This window comes from Triturus cristatus, chromosome 11, assembly GCF_964204655.1.
Source record: "Triturus cristatus chromosome 11, aTriCri1.1, whole genome shotgun sequence".
NCBI lineage: Eukaryota > Metazoa > Chordata > Amphibia > Caudata > Salamandridae > Triturus > Triturus cristatus.
The window spans coordinates 264,353,550-264,370,949 of NC_140594.1; the positions used below are offsets into that span (position 1 = coordinate 264,353,550).

A 17,400-nucleotide genomic window follows, 5' to 3' on the forward strand; every position below is an offset into this window, starting at 1 on the left:
GCTCCCAACATTGTTGTGTTGTACAGTGTGTAAGTGCATTGACTTTAAGGCCCAATGTCAAGAGTGACCATTGTGTTCATGTGATGAAGTCATTAGGTCTTACAACAGGGTGCAGTGGCATTACAGTCTTAAATAGGCAAATGCTACAGGCTAATATGTTCCACGTTGTAGATTAGTGTATAACCAAATTGATCAATAGATCCTTTTACCTGTGTCCATTCCCAAGGCCTCGATAGGCCTTTGATTGATCTTGCATACGGTTTAGACTTTGCGCAACAGTCAAATACTGCTCATAGTATTTAATGGCTTCTTCGTTGTCACCCAGAGCCTCATAGCAGTCACCCAAATTGCCATAAGCTCGTCCCCGGTCTAGCACAGCTTCATTGCCGCTCAGTTGTTGCAACATGGCTAACTGTTGTTCGAAGTAGCCAATGGCTTCTTCCATGACGTTCATGTTCATTTTGGTAATGCCCATATTGCCATAGACCTGTGCTTCTATCCCAGGATCCTTCAGTTTATGTCCCAGTTCCAGCTGTTCTTCGTAGCACTTGAACGCCATTGTGTATTTACCAAGTGACATGTAGACAGCCGCCAGATGGCCATGAGCCCTACACTCACCAGAAACCTCACTAAGTTCCTGGTAAACCTCAAGCTCTTGTGTGTGGTACCCCAAAGCTTTGTCATATTTTTGTATCATCCTATATGCAGTGCCCAGTGCTGCGTACGCACTTGCTTCCAGTCTTCTGTCCTTCACTTGATGGGCCAAGGCCAGCTGCTGTTCATAAAACTTTACAGCACCATTAACATCTTTCTTACAAACAAAAATGTCACCCAAGTTTCCAAGAGCGCGGAACTTTGCCTGCGAATTATTTAACGACTGGGCCAATGAAAGCACATATTTCTGGCACTCCTCGGCTTTGCTGTAGTTTGTTAATGCCTTGAAAGCTAGACCGAGGTTGCAGTAAGCCTTGGCTTGGCTCAGCTTGTCGTGTAGGTCCTTGGCTAGTGCAAGATCTTGCTCGTAATTCTTAACGGCCTCTTGATAGTTCCCCAGACAGTAATGGGCATAGCCAAGGTTATGACAAACCTTTCCTTCACCCTCCATGTCCTGAAGTTCAGGGGATAATCGGAGGTACTGCTCATAGTAAGGTACCGCCTGCATGTATTCGCCTCGTGAACAGTGGAAGTTGCCCAGATTGCTCAGCGCCCGAGCCTCGCTCTGTATGTCCCGCAGTTCTCGGGCAATGTTCAGATGGTTTTGGTAGTGTTGCAAAGCTCTGTCGTGAGCGCCCAAAGCTTGATATGCCACAGCTAGGTTGCCATGTGTGGAAGCTTGAGAAGCTCGATCATTGACTTCCATGGAGATCTGAAGTTCTTGTCGATGATACTTAACTGCTTGATCGTATACTCCAAGGGCATTGTACGCATTGCCCATGTTGCCATAGGCTCTTCCTTGGGCTGCATAGTCATTGAGCTCCTGAGCGATGGAGAGGTGAGTTTTGTGTAGTTTCAGTGCAGTGTCGTAGTCTCCTTTCATCTGATGAATTATTCCTGAAATAGAAATAGAAAAAGCATATGTTAGAACGACAATGCAAAACAGAGTATCTTCATATGAAGTTAAATGCATCCAGCAGTGTAATGAGATTCACTTCATCGTAATTAGCCTTAAATATGCAGTAACATATTTATCATCTAGTGACAACAGACCTATATGCCTATGCACCGTACATAAGTCACAGACGCGCAGATTTGAAATGAGACCATGGACCTGCTTTACCCTCTGCGTTATATAGATATAGCTGGAGCTTCATCCTATTGAACAGTCAGCAACAATATTGCAATTATAACACTTCTAAAAATGGTTTCCTAATGTTTATCTTGTGTCTATGTATTTTTGTTTTTCAACTTGCCTTCTTGTTGATAATGTTACCTAAAACTCCCCTATATGGCCAACATAATTATCTTTTGTAAAGGGTAAAATATGGAGCCCTGTAAGGTTTTCTTCATGCATTCAAACCTCCAGTCCAGCAAATGTTTTTACCAGTTTTTCTGGATTTGATCACTATTGCCCAAGTCTTTTTTTATGTTATGCTATCCTTTTACACTTATACCTCATATATTTCAATCTCCACTCCAACAAATGCTTTTGCAAGCTTTTGTGGATCTGATCACTATTGTCCCGGTCAGTTTTGCATTATGCTACGCCGAGAACACTCACATGACAGTACACTGCAAAGTGCATTTATTGCAACACATTGCTTGTGTCACATCACTTGGTCATATATTACTTGTGATTGTAGTGCACTGGAATTCATTACCAACTTTACTGAAGAATATTGTTGCTAGCCACAAGTTGTAGTTGTTACTGCCATCCACCTTGATATTACCCATTGTGTGCACAAGTTATTGAAGGTTATGCCCTAGATTCACCACTTTGGATGTGCATTAATTTCTGTATTTATTTATACATGTATTAAGTTTAGATGATTTGTTAGCACTGCATGTGACCTTTCGACTACTTCAGAAAATGCAATCGACCTTTCAAAGGTGAGGTATGTGACTTAGTATTTCTTGGTTAAGTTACAACTTTAAATGGCAATGTTATCAGGGTAGATTCCCATACTATTGCAGAACGTGCAAATACATGCATGAGACACCATTGAGTCCTACCTCCAGCGTATGTTCAAGAGACACACACCTATTTTATAGTTGCATGAGAAAGCAATATAATATTTTAAAAACACATTATCAATTAAAATATGTAGGGTACCGTTTGCAAGAAGACCATTCTTATTAAAAAGATGATCAATACATTACAATTACTCCAAAAGTAACAGTGAATTTGTGATAAAGGCCAAAGGGAATTAAAATACCAGAAATGCATTTGTCATTTAATGTTGGTAATAAAACTGCTTTCAAACCATCAGCGACAGTTATGTATAGTACAATGCATATTATTGTAAGCGCGTTCCTTAAATGCCAAAATTGCAAAGACTCTCTGAGTATTTATGGACTATTTTCAAAAGAAAAGCTAACATACTCATTGCAGCAACATATTTGTAATGTATCCCTTTCAAAGACTTATACAAATCAGACATTCAGATATTATCCGAGACATATCTTGAAATATTTTGCAAGCTCAAGATATTGGTATCTGAGCAAATATAGTTCAAAATCTGATTCATTGCAGCAGTCTGGAGGAGAAGGCCTCACCCTTGAATCTCAAGCCAAGATATTCCATAGAGTTCCCTAGAACAGGTGGTCTATACATGCAGTCCAGCACGGGTTTCACCCTTTGTGCTTGAGCCCCCCAGCAGCATCCCAACAACAGACCCCTGAAAAATGTTTCAAATATTTACCAATGTCTGGTAATCATAGGATTTCTTTTACCTCTGAGCTAAGAATGATACAGCATGTGGTGTAATTTCAAATGTAAAGCCTTTTACTGAATATGTCAGACTAAAGATAATGCTATGAATTTCTGATGCCCAAAATCAAGTAGAAGAAAAAACGAAAGATAGATTAAGTGATTCTCTATGATTGCCAGTGGCGGGTGGTTACATTTGAAAGTGGTGTGGCGTAAGTTTCTGGATGAGTGCCCTGTGGTTAGCAAATGTAGGGGTTTCTCCCCCTGGGGAAAAACTTGAAAAAAGAGTGGGCAAGTGGTGCATTTTCAAGCAAATTTGAGGAAGCAAGAAAGTTAATAAGATAAATGAAATGTTTCAATTCTGAAATTGTGAGACTGTGAATGAAACATTACTAAGGCTTGTGGAATGGGTAGTGGTCTCCAGAGTGTCTCAGTCATGCCTGTTATGCTCATTCTACGTTAGACACGTGCACCCTATTCTCTCCCCATCTCGTCCATATGCATATCTTATCATCTTCAGCAGCCTCCTTTCACTGACTCCTGATGTGGTTCTGGGTCATGTGATGGCTGAGGGTGATGTGGGGTGTGCCTCAGTCTGTAGGAGTCGGGACAAAGTATAGGTATGTTAAACATTTAACATCTTGAGCAGTTGTGGAGTGTCATTGGAACACAATGGTCCGACATTGCCACGTTGCTTGCACTCTGTGTCAAGTTTTTGTTCATTGTACTTGGTATGATGGCTTATCCCCCAAAAAGATGGAACACTAATATCAAAGCTAGACTTATGGTCACAAAATCGTTAGGTAATGACAGCCTACTTCAAAATGACAACAAGCATGAAGTTATCCTGCTTCTTCAAGTGATTACTAGACCATGCCGGTTCTCAAGGATGTGTCTCCCTGTGCATATTTCATCCCAAAAAAAACCTTGGTTTCCAGTAAGTGAAAAGAAAGTATTATCTGATCACAGAGATATCCATCTAGTGGCTCAAGTACACATATACAAAACCTGGGATCAGTCTCGACTTCCCTGCCTGATTGTGGGATCCCATGCAGTGGTGTAACGAAACTTGAGGGAGTCCCCCTGCAAAGTACATAGAGGGCTCCCCCTCCAGACTCACTCAGGATCTCTCAGGCTAGGGTACCGTGCTGAGCGGGCCACCTCGAGCTCGGGCCGCCCTCTGCACTGCGGGGGCTGTGGGAGCCATTGTTACGCCACTGATCCCATGCAACTATCTTATTTCTTTCAGCCTCTGTTTTTTATCCCATAACAGCGCACCATCGAATACGTGAACTAAAGATGTGCCCTTAATAAAAACCTCTCTTGTGTTTCATTTAATAGACGACAATGTTGCTCCTGCTATAATATGAATCTAGGCCACATAATGTGTACACATGACAATAGACTTACCTTTTTTTCAGTAATGACATTGTCGTTAGGGCAGGGGCGGGGCATGAATGTTTCCGAGTTCACGTCTAAAAATATCAGCGACCCTCAATGCAATCTGACCGGCTAAGGTAAAACGCTACTGCATGTAAAGATAATTTTTATAATTTTGAAGGGACAGGCTTTGTTATAGTTTTAAATGATGTTCTACGATTCACACAGACAAATGTTAAGGGTTCAGCCTGGTAGGGCTCCTTGGCTCGGTTCACCCAGTTAGTTTTTGGGCTAGCCCTCTTCTAATGCATATAGACACAATACAGTACCTTGTGCCACCTCTTGTGCTTATAGAAGCAGTACAGCAAAACACTGGATGTGTACAGTATTAGAAATACTAGAAATGAGGAGGGCACCTCAAAGGCGAAAGCCCATGCGCTGGGCAGTACACACCGCCCGCCCCCACATGCGCACATATCACTTATTCATCATGTCGGCCCAGTTAATTCCTAATGACAGTTCGATAGTGAATGGTCCTTGTCTCTGCTAGCCCTGCATGTCAGGCAGAGAGGGGAAGAAAAGTATCTAGTCACTCTGGGCCTCGGGGGTTCAGACATCATTTATTTAACCCAAGAATTGATAAAAGGTTGTCGTAGGAGGCTGTACTCTCACATTTTCAGAAAAGTAATGTTTATACATATTTGCTAAGATGGGAACACTCCTGCATCAGGCAACTCATTCTTGGCAGCAAACAGAGCATGACAACTGCATCATTTTGAGAGGGGGGAGGAAGAGACCTTCGTGAATGAATATTTCAGCTGCAACAATGACATAACAAGGGGCGTGACGAGGACAACAAATTATGGATCGTTGGGTTGGGGCATGTCCTTTTGAACATACGATTAAGGGACAGCGTGGGGGAGGAAAAAAAATGAAAGAGGACTTACCTGCTGCCGGCTGTCGCCTCGGTGCTCTGCTACTCCTGTCCGACTCCCTGAAGTCCATGAGTGCAATGCGCGCGCTCTCAGACTCCCCTAGGCCAATCCAGACGCTGCTCTCATGCTGGTAATACTATGACCCATCATGAGAGAAAGGTCAGGATTGGTCAGAGCGGGCTGTTTTTTTGTTCACACAGGGACTGGGAGCCTGTGTCTGCTGTCCATCCAGCTATGCAACACAGCTCGGGTTGGAGACTGCTAAGTGCGCATGTCGGTTTGGCCATCCCAAGACAGCCGACCAAACTGACATACACACTTAGCAGTGACCATCACTTCTCCTCCGAGCTGCAGCTGCTGTCATCAGAATGGTTGGCCCTGCCCCGCCCCACCCTCGGCTCGGCTGGCAGCCTGCAAAAAAAATAAAATTATAATAAAATTGTTTTATTATCATTTTATTTTTCATGCTTGAATTTGCTGGCTCTCAGCCAGTGGGCGACGCTTTTGCTCCCTCGCAGGGGAACCACTGCAGATGATTACCCCAGTATTAACAGAAATATATGTACTGTGTGAATGCCAAATTATGATTGAGGATTAACATACTAAGAACATTATGCACAAAAGCAAGAATCTTTGCACTGAAAATCTGCTCTAATTATGGCTTACAGTGCCATATTAATTGCATGGAATGTAGTAGACAACTTACTGAAGGAGATGTTAAAATAACAGCCAGTATGATTAAGCAAGATGTTATATGTGTTGCGAGAAATTATATTTTTAAAGCTTATGTGGACCTTATTCTATAGAAATAGCAGCTGATGGGTACTTCAATATATAATATTTAGTATCTGGGTGTATTCAAATTAGGTGGACCTGTACACGTGGTCCCAAAACCGTCTGTTAGGTGGACATTTTACACCAATGTCCCCTAATGAAGTACACAAATGATGATTGCTAAGTCAGAAAATATAAATAATAGAAATGTAGATATTGAGTCACATAAATCAGTGCATTCTAAAATGAGGCAGGTTCATACACTAATACTGCTAGCCATGGATCCCCATGAAATACCCAGATCATATTTGCAGTTCAATGAAAATGTCACAAACAATTGCTTCTTACATGCTCTATCCAGAGATGTGGATAAACGAATCCTTCGTAATATGTTGATGCTAACAGACATAGCTGTTTTTATACCTGACAGCCTTGAGAGGGTCTTCCCCCAACTTTTTCACCTGCCTCCCTCCATTTTCTGTACGCATTTTGGCTGGCTCTTGGACTCTGCGCACTTTAGCGCTGCTAATCAGTGCTAAAGTGCTTGTGCTCTCGCCCCTAAAACATGGTAACATTGGATCGCACCCAATTGGCATATTTAGTTCACTTACTAGTCCCTAGTAACGTGCACTAAAGGTGTCCAGGGCCTGTAAATTAAATGCTACTAGTGGGTCTGCCGCACTGATTGTGTTGCCCATGTAAGTAACCCCCTAACTATGTCTCAAGCCTGCCATGGCAGGGCCTGCACGTGCAATTCACTGTCACTATGACTTGGCTGGTAAAACTACTTGCCAAGCCCTGAACTCCCCCTTTTATTACATATGTCACCCCTGAGGACGGTCCTTGCCAACCCAGAGGGCAGGGTTCTATGTACGCAAAGGGAAGGATATGTGCTTGTATGCTTTACATGTCCTGGTAGTGAAAAACTGCCTATTTCATTTATCGCTACAGTGAGGCCTACTCCCCTTATAGATTAGCATTGGGAATTTCCTTGGTGCTTCTAATTGGTTATTCTTATCCCTGATCCTAGGGGAGTAGCTTTATCATGTTTGTATGTGTGGAATAGTAGTGATAAATGCGCTTTGCTGGTAAGGTGGGATTTAACACTACTAGTGCAGAAATGCCACTTTCAGGCAGTGGGCATTTTTCTGCTCTTAACTTAGCTCTATGTGACCTCTTGCCTGTCTCCAAAATACATCAGCACGGGGTGACTGTTCCCATTCATGCATTCTCTCCCATAAACCCAGGAATGTCAGGGGTGTCTGAATACCCCTCTGCATAACTCTGGATTCCAATGCCGACCTGGGCAGATGGGAGTAAAGGGGGCTCACACCTGGACATCAAGGAGTAATGACCTGACTACACACAAATGGCTGGTGGTCCCCATAGATAACCTGGCAGACAGGACTGGCTTGAAAGGGGTGCTCATGCACTTCACAACCAATGTTTGAAGTTTTCCCCACTTCAAAGCCACATTTGCGTATAACTTCTGGGTCTCTGACCCTCCCAAATCGGACACTTCTGGATCTACACCGAATTTCTGTCAGAAGAACTGCTGTGCTGCTCAAAGAACTCAACTGGATTGTTTTCTGGAAGGACTGTTTTCCTACTTGTGGCCCTGCTGCCTGCTGCTCTCTGACTGCTAGAAGGAGAGCTGGACACTCCCTTCCCTCCAAAGAGATCCCCGTGGGCTTGTTAGCTTGCCTCCTCTTTCTAAAGTCTCAGGGACACAGAAGACTCCATGCAGGTCTGCTGGTGCTGCTAGACTCTGCCTTCTGTGAGTCCTACCCTTGCCTGAGGTGCCTCCTCTAAGTTCTGGGCCTCAGAAGTAGGTTCTGCAGCTGAGTTTCTGCCAATCCAATTCCGACGCAATGCTTTGTGAAGCCCTACAAAGCATCACCCCACTGCTGACAGCTCTTGAAACCGATGCCAGATGATGCAAAGCCATGCAATGCCTCGCTGCACAGCCTCACGGAACTGACGCCCGACAATGCAAAGCCTTGCCGCGCAGACTGTGCCCCAGGATACAAGGTACTGTGTTCAGAGGACCCAAGTGGGTCCCTGTAGCCGGCCCGCGCTCCATCGCTGTCGGCCTGAACTTTGGATTTGCACCAGTCCCTCACAACATAAAGTAACCGATTTAGTGCTACCTGCTTCTAAGCGCTTTATTGCATTTATTTTTTCAATATCTTGACTTCTGCTTGATGGATTTTGATTGTTTTCTTCTTTAACTCAGATAAATATTCCCTATTTTTCTAAACTGTTGTGGGGTCTTTTTGTGGTGTATTTACTGTGTCGTTGTATGGGTTATTGCACAAATACTTCATACATCGCCTACTAAGTTAAGCCTGCCTGCTCTGTGCCAAGCTACCAAGGGATAAGCACAGGATAATTACCCTGACTAGGATTGTGGTCCCTACTTGAACAGGGTGCATACCTCTGCCAACTAGAGACACAATTTCTAACAAATGTGCAGTGACAACAACAAATGAAGACCACTGAAAAATTGATTCTGATGATTTCCTAGTCCACTCTAATGGAGTAGACCATGGTTGAGTTTCAACTTCATTCTTCTTCCCTGTCACTGTCACCGATTTTCCTAATTTCGATGCACTCCTACATGCTTTGGTCTAAGTCAATATTAGCCAAACTACATAGAATCCTCTCTCTTAATTTATGTTGACAATGCACTTCTTTTCTTATGTCAGTACTCTTCTCCAATACAACATACATTACAATAAATCCGGAGCAACAGTGGAATAGTTATGAGGGCTAAAAAAACCTCGAGTCCCTGTATTATTGCTCTCATTAAAAAAGTACTACATGAGGGCAGGTAGCCTTTTTGTGTTTCACGGAGCAGGAGTGGTATTACTCAAATGTTTTCCTGTCCATACTAGACACCAGAGCAGTGGGTTGAGATGGTTCTGGCTGGTTTAAAGGGTATACATGGTGTGTGTCTTAGAGAGTGGGCTTCAAAGTCATTTCCTTGGGCATTTATGAGGTCCCTAGATCACCATGGATCTCTCGCAGATCACATGGAGAGCTTTGGGTGCTTCAAAAACAGTCTGGCAGACTTAGAAAAGTGAAAGACTAACCTCAATGAGGAAATGCTAATCCTGCCTCTGTCCACCGCATAATGCCCATTTGGAAGTCAATTGGTCCCAATTTTTAGGAGGCACAACACTATGCAAATGTGGTCCTCTCTACACAGGTTGTTCCTCAGATGGGTGAACCCCATCTATGGACCACCACAAAGGCATCTGCTTCCACTAGCATGATAGGCAATAGGACCTCTGCAGGACCCATGTAGGTCATGAATTACCACCCACCTGGAAGCTACTTCCCATGACACACGTAAACAGTTCATTTACAAGTTGATGCTGATAATAATGGAAAGACTTCTTTAAAATTCAAAGTTCTCCGTCAAACAATGTTGACATTTTGGTTGACATATGAAAAACTAATGGCAAGGTTCATGTAAGTATATAACTCAGTAGCAATGGTTAATTTGCACTAGGAATTTAAGGTTTGGAGTCATACCAAAACATGTCAATTCCATGTTTCATGTTTACTTGTTGTGTGAGATTGTTTTGGTAAATCATGTTAATGTGTGTGACCGCTAGGAGCTCTGAGCACCATTTGCCGCCATTATTTCTAACTTTTTCCCTTAAGTAAATAAGTCTTAATCCTGGAAATGTCACCCCTCTGGCTGGAGTAAGACACAACTACTCATAGGAAGTGTTAGTGATTCAAGTCTGGATACTGAAGTGTAATTCACATATAAGACAGGATTAAGACACAGCTACTTAAAGAGATAGCTTTGTGAATAGGAACCACCGAATTTAAAAGATCTGTCACTATCGGGGTTTCAAAGTGGCGATCTAATTGCATGTATTATCAATCCTTAATTCTATCATATAAGAAGGCATGGGATAAATACTGTACATAGCAGGTTTAATCGATTTCAAAAGGTAAGGAATATTCTCAATGGATTTATGAAAGCATTGAATATGTTGTCTGCAAAGACTGGATTGGATTTTCAGAGACTCATACAATTATAGCCCTTCTCATTTGCTCAGCGCTGGAACTATAATACCACAGACTATTTTCACATATAGGTATATGACCTCATGATTATCTACTCTAGAAAGGAAAAGTCCACATAATGAAAAGAACCAACCAGGCATGCCTACTTATACTGCCTCACAATGCTGATGAATTCACCAGATGAGAGAGATTCATATCCCTTGGTGTCTTTGGTGAACAATGTTTGTACACAGCTATTAATTGCTGCAAGTGTCTTTCTAACAGTGGTATGGAAATCTCCAGATACTCATTCTGTACAGGTTTAGCACAACAAAATCTGGAATATTAGTGGAACTCTCCAGATACTCATTCTGTACAGGTTTAGCACAACAAAATCTGGAATATTAGGGTTGTGGAAAATGTCAGAAAACCGAAACAAATATCAGTTTTCTTTCAGAACTTTTCTGAATGTATCTCCTATATGATACTCAGTCTCAGCCTCTTAATATTCAGCCTAGAATGTTTGTTGTGTCACTGGCCATGTACTTTCTCCGTTTAACTCACTTGAAGAGCACTTTCAAAAAGTAGATCCTTTTGTATCATTAGAAATAGTTTAATATGCCCAAAGGTGTTATTATAGTAAGCATAAATCAAAGCAAGTTATTACCGTTACTAAAGTTTCCTATCTCTGTCTGTATTTTATACTCACTCTCACACTATCATCTTATATGACACCCAAGGCCTCATTACTGATGATTTTCTGTTGAGGGTGGTGTTAAATTGTTGCCCCTATAGTTACACTACCAGAGTCCCATTAACTATGGGGGTATATGTACAAGTACCAGGATTATGGGATGACCTACAAAAATCGCTAGAGGAATTAGACTGGGAAATCAGTTATTCAAGGTCCAATACCCATAATTTGCTGATTAAATCCTGCAGCTTTGCCCAAACATTTTGGCTTCTTCCAACAGTTGATATCTTCAAGGGGAACATGACATGTAACTCTGCAGTCCTGATAAGTTCAGATGGGCAATCAGAGAATAACTGGCCCCGTCTAGAATTAAGACCCTCTCATAATCAAGACCCTGGTAATTGATTAAAAAAATGTAGGTGCCAAAGGATTTTCTTAAGAGCCCAACGAGTGTTCTGTGTGCCGAATACAAGGATCTCTCATGTTTATTCCATGCCATGCTCTTTCTCCACCCACCCTGATCCCTGTCTCTTTATCTCATGCATGAAGTTTCTTTTCCACCCTTGCTTTCTCTGGCTATGTTTCTCTGTCTTTCTTTCCCTTCTTCTCTCTCCATTTGCAGCGGCTCTCCCTCTCCTGTATGGGTCAAAATCTGATGGTGAAAATGAAACCCATGTGAGCAAAACTGAGTGTCAGCGCCCACCACCTGCAACCACCAGCAGACATTCCTCGCTGTAGACACCACATTCAGCCTAATTCTGCAAGAGAGCGTTAAGTGGATGAACGAGTGCCCTGGGAGTGTGTGAGTGCACTTGTGAAGAATCATCCAGTGTGCACGGCTTGAATGAGCACTTCAGAAAGAGACATACAAGCAGGTGCAAAAAGCCTTCTCTTGTCACTCCACATCAAGATTTATGCAGACATCGGTCCATCTCTTACAAGGATGTCTTGTTATTGTTGCAATAGCATGGGTACCAGCCACTCGCGCACCCTATCTGTTGCTGCTCGCCATTCCTGCTCACACAGATCATTTCTCCTTTCCGTCAGTGCACTTCACTTAGCAGTTAGGAAAACAAAGAGGTTATTGGCAGTTTTCCACCTTGTTGAAGCAACATAAAGAGGCGGCTGACAGCCGCATAATGAGCGAACACGCTGAGGAGATAATCTTGAGATCTTACAGCTCTTTAAATACTTCATCCCGGATGCTGGGGCGATCTGTCAATTTGAGAGCCACGTCTAGAGAATTAGCGAGGACTTTGCAAAATAACAATGCCCCACACAGAGGAAGATAAGCGGCGGCTTTGTAGGATCACAGCACTTTTCCAAAGCAGCCGCCTACAGCGACAGACAAAAGCAGAGTGGGCGGGAACCATTAATACAATGGGGCAATTTGTAACAAATATCTAAATTGGGGGACTCACAAGCTGTAATAACTCTGACAGTTGGTATTTAAGAACTAACTTCATATGTGTTTGTAAGAATCAAAGTTAGCAAATATATATTTTAACAAAAATTTCATGCAATCGCCTTGCTTTAAAAAAAAAAAAAATCAAAAAATCCCTAATTTTCTGCAATACCGTGTTTTATAATGTAAACATAGAAAGAGGAAATGCAACTCTACCCCAAGCCTTTCATACAGCTTAATGCCCTTATTTTCCCCTGTTCTGAGCCACAAAGCTCTTATTTCCATGCATATATAGCACAATCTTTGTGATCATATTGATGCATTGAACATAATGAATCCGTGAGGTACCAAATATTGCACAGCTCCACTGATGGACATAAACTTGAAGTTAATAAAGTCAGTAACCTGATTACTACAGATCTTATTATACAAGAGGTACCAGTCGCCGAAGCAGGCAGGTTATCATCCCTCTGGGTGTAAAGCCCTGGCACAGACGGGTTTTGCAATGTAATGCCCCTCCCCTAACCACACTGTCCTGTCACTCCACAAAATATACACACTGTCCCAAACGAGCCCCTTGACAACTTCAAAACTTCTGGCTAATCCCTCTATCATGGCGACTGTACTGAATGTGTGGGTGAAACTACATGCTAAAACAGGTGTAGTGTCAAACAGTGGCAACCATTGATGTAAAAAATAGGAAGTGGCTCACCAGTGCTTAATTTGTAAAATAATAAATGCCAGGGCCCTGACCAGGAGGCCGCTGCAGCTTGCACCACCCATTGCCCCTGACATCGCTACCAATGACGGTACCAAAACAACTACTAACCATCTCTCTTGCCTGCAAGTGCGACAGTTCAGATTATCCCAGGTGCTCCAAAGCTGAAGGAATGGCTGGGGAGGCAGGTATTAATAATTTTAAGCAACCGTTGTTGTGCTCATCTCTAAATTAGAAGAGCAGCGGCACCATGCTGCAGACTATCATAAGTGCGGTGTTGACAATTAAGTGCCAGTGCCAAACACCGGAAGCCAATTAAGGGCCCGATTGCGGTGTCAGACGGACCGGAGTTTGTCTGACATCGCTCTTGAAATGGAACCGAACGACCTCCTGTCGTTGGTTCCAGCCCAACTATTAGGATCAATCCTATACTTTGCTATGGGAGCATGCATTCCGAAATGAATCCATGCTCTCATAGCAAAGAGCAGAGGTGCAGTTCATCCCTGCACCCCGTGGCAGGCATCTCAAGGTGCCTGCCACGGGGTGCAAGGATCAACAGGGTGCATCATAGGTAACCCTTAGGCCACCATACGGCAGCCTTGCACCCATGGGGGCCCTGCTGGGGGCCCCCAAAGACAGTTTCACAATGCCTTTCTGTGTCGGAAAGGCCAGCACAGAAAGGCAGTGGGAAAATGGCATTGTGATCCCTCAGCCGCAAAGAGCCCGCCGAGGGATTACTGCAGGCCTTCCGAATGGTGGACGGGCCATTCGGAACTCGTGTTTGTAATAATTCCGACCGACTCAATCAAAATGGGTTGGTCGAAAATTATTACAAATAGGAGATTACGATGCGGTAAGGATGGCTCTGACCAAGGGTCAGAGCCATTCCTTACCGGATCGTAATCGGGCCCTAAGTGTCTGTGCCAAGCACCAAAAACCACTGGCTCAAATTAAGCATTGTGCCTCACATAGATAATCACCTGAATCCTGTCAAAAAGTGCTACCGAATGGCTAATATGTCATCATCAGCAAGTTCCTATATGTGCAGGGCAAATGCCATTACTCCAAGATCTACTGTGGAGAAAAGCCTAAAAATCTCTGTTCTCAGAAAGTGTGTGCATTAATACCTGTATCACAGAAAGAAAGTTAATCTATTAAATGAGAGTTCTCTCCACTCCCTGAGTAATAGATGACTCGAAACAGTAGTAAAAATGTTTCCGAAGCGCCCAAAAATTAAGTTAATTAGGTGGGTCATTGGCACACTATTAAAATCCATTTAACATGCTCAAACCACAGTGTAACCAACGGCTGACATGTTTCATTCCCTAAATGAATTTACAGCCATTTCATCAGGGCAGGGGACCACACTGTCACCCAACAGCACACCACAGCTAATGAGAAAGGGGAAACGGAACAAAAAATAAGTGATCTGGACAAGAATCAAAACCCAAATGTTGTGACTTGCACAAGTGTTTCCAACATACAAATAGGAGAAAATTGTAACTCAATTTATATTTACCGCATCGCACCAGGTGAAGGCCTAACCAGGGACCAATTTGCCTAATAAATAGAAGCTGAATTGGATTTTGACCACTGGTGTATGAAACTGGCTGTGTGCTAAGTGGAAAAGATGTCCAGAAAGAGCAATAACTAGGGTTGGGCAGAACCTGCTGGGTTTTTCTCTGCAGAATTTACAGAAAAACTCTGCCAGTTTCCGCAGAATTTCACCAATGGGTGGAAATGATGCAGCTTGCGATGCAATTTAGCGCCGGTAGCGTGAGCAGCACTGAAAATCTGAGCGCATGGCACCATGTGTTGCGCAATAGTGTGCGGCCATTCAAGCTAATTTGTTTGCCTCACGAGTAGAAAATCTACTTGAGTGGCAGCAAATCTACTGGATTGGCAGCCCTCTGACCATGACTGCTCATGAACACCATTGACCGCAAGCGTTAGAAAATCAGGCTAGCGGATGGCAAATCTCACTTGCACTAGGCAGCTCACATATTCTGGAGCCTCATGGAAGAAAGGTCATCCACCCAGCGATTGGCAGAAATTGACCAGAACTCTATGTTACAGAGTAACACAGTGGGGGAAAAATTCTGGTAATTATGTGGGTGGAACAGAACATTGTGCCCACCCCTAGTAACAACCGCCAATCTAGCACGGAAACACCAACTGGCATGGGGAAGAAACGACCAGCCTCTTTTCAGGGTGCCCTGTAAATGGTCACACCTAAACCCATATTACTGTGAAAACAAAGCTAGACCAGCTTGTGGCCAATGGAACTGAAACTGGTCATAAATTAGGCAGTAGTGTTAAAAGCCAGCATAGCCATCATCATATAAAGACACCATTTTGGGGAGAATACACCAAAGGAGGTACAAAGCCAATGATTGAGAAAAAGGCATTAGCAGAAAAGACCAGCCTCTGTCTAAGGTCCCATTGAAAGACATACAGTATCTAACAGGTGTTCGTGCCTAAGCTCTGACTGCCAAAATAAAAATGTGGTTGTCAACCTCCGAAAACACCCAACCCCTGGGAATAAAAACTACTTAGAAGAGAAGGCCACCAAAACAGGACACTCATTTTCCTAGAGCAACAGTAACTGCCAACAACCTAATTAAATGAGCCGTAAGTGCAATAGCATAAAGGGGGCACCTCACCTGCAGTGCCGGAGTACAAAGTTGTGCGCCCACGTGTGCACTTCAAGCGGCACTAACTGCTGAGCTAATTCCGCATTCCCGCTCACCTCACCTATGGAATGCTACAGTGTACACTAGCATGGCGCCATATTGGGAGTATGTGTTTGACAAAATGGCTACCTGCTGTATATACAGTTGGTAGAGACAAAGTAAATCATTTGTCAGAAGGTCCACCTAAACAGATAATAGAGTTAAAACCCAACTCGTAACTACAAAGGGAAAGCCTGCTGTATAACAAATAGAAGTAGTCACAGTGGGCTATTTATCAGAGGGTCTCCCTAGTATGTTCTCCAACTAAGTGCTATAGCATTACACACAGTCCCAGGAGGGGAGAGATAAAAATATGGAAAAATGATTATGAAAAAGTGAATATGAGGCTGGCCTATGCAACAGATTGCAATCGCATCAGCCACATTTGTAGAAGACCTAGACCCTATGACACAATGAGTTATGTGCCTTATGCAATTCTAGACGTTCAAGCACATCCATCTGAAATCCATGCTGTGGTGTTCTTCATTGTAGTGGTGTACCTATTTAGTTGTCAGCCTCCCTGTGTTGAGGATGCTGATATGTTATTACATTCGGACCTCAACCTTTATTGTGATTAACCCCATGTAGAACAATCTAGGACTTTCCAATCTGCAAATCACAAAACAGGAATTGCAATCACTCCTATTGTGATACCACACTTGTCTGGTTTTCAATATTACTTGTAGGGTGGGCGACGTAAGTTTACATGAAGTACACCCTCAACAGGGGAAATGACCCGTGATTGTAGGGAGCCCAAGCCGTATCTGAACAGGCATGTTCCGCATAATGGTGCGCATAAGCTTGTCTCACAGGTCAGAGGCTCGTCGGAAGGTAAACCATGGGTTGGGCACATTCTGTTGCAGATGCCAGTTTTTTTTAGAATAATCTGGTTACTTTTAGAAGCCAAGGGATCCAATCTTATGACAACAGCGATGCACTCAGATTTCTTGCTGGGAGTACTATGGGCTCGCTTCCGGCCTCTGTTGATTACATGTATGGGTTATGATCTCTGCACGAGGCAACTTTGCAATGACAAGGACTGTTCAACAAAAAACCTGTTTCCGAGTACTTCCTCCTCTCTCTGCAAAACTGGCCCACAGCCAATTTATCCCTAAGAGCTCAAGGATGATAAGATGTATAATATAACAAGGAGTTCTTTTCAGTAGGTTTCTGATGGACTGCTGTCATTAGGTGGAAATCTTTGGCCATTAGATCAAGATCCAAATATGCAATGGATTCCCTACTGGTGTTCCAAGTGAAGTGAAGATGTGAAATGAGGCTGTTGAGCCACTGAAGACATGCCAACAAGTCTTCCTCATGTCATGAGAAAGGATGCGCCAATTTCCCGCCCCTTCAGCTAGTTCTATGC

The 17,400-nt window shown here is 43.2% G+C and overlaps 1 protein-coding gene across 3 annotated transcripts in view; it reads right to left on the bottom strand.

The window, feature by feature from the left end:
* TTC28 (tetratricopeptide repeat domain 28) overlaps positions 1-17,400 on the bottom strand; it is a 1,841,724-nt gene that overhangs the window by 305,704 nt on the left and 1,518,620 nt on the right. For all 3 annotated transcript variants that reach the window (XM_085636419.1, XM_085636418.1, XM_085636420.1), the window contains one exon: positions 210-1,551. In XM_085636419.1, coding sequence (XP_085492545.1) covers positions 210-1,551 — 1,342 coding nt within the window. The remainder of the gene's footprint in view (positions 1-209; positions 1,552-17,400) is intronic.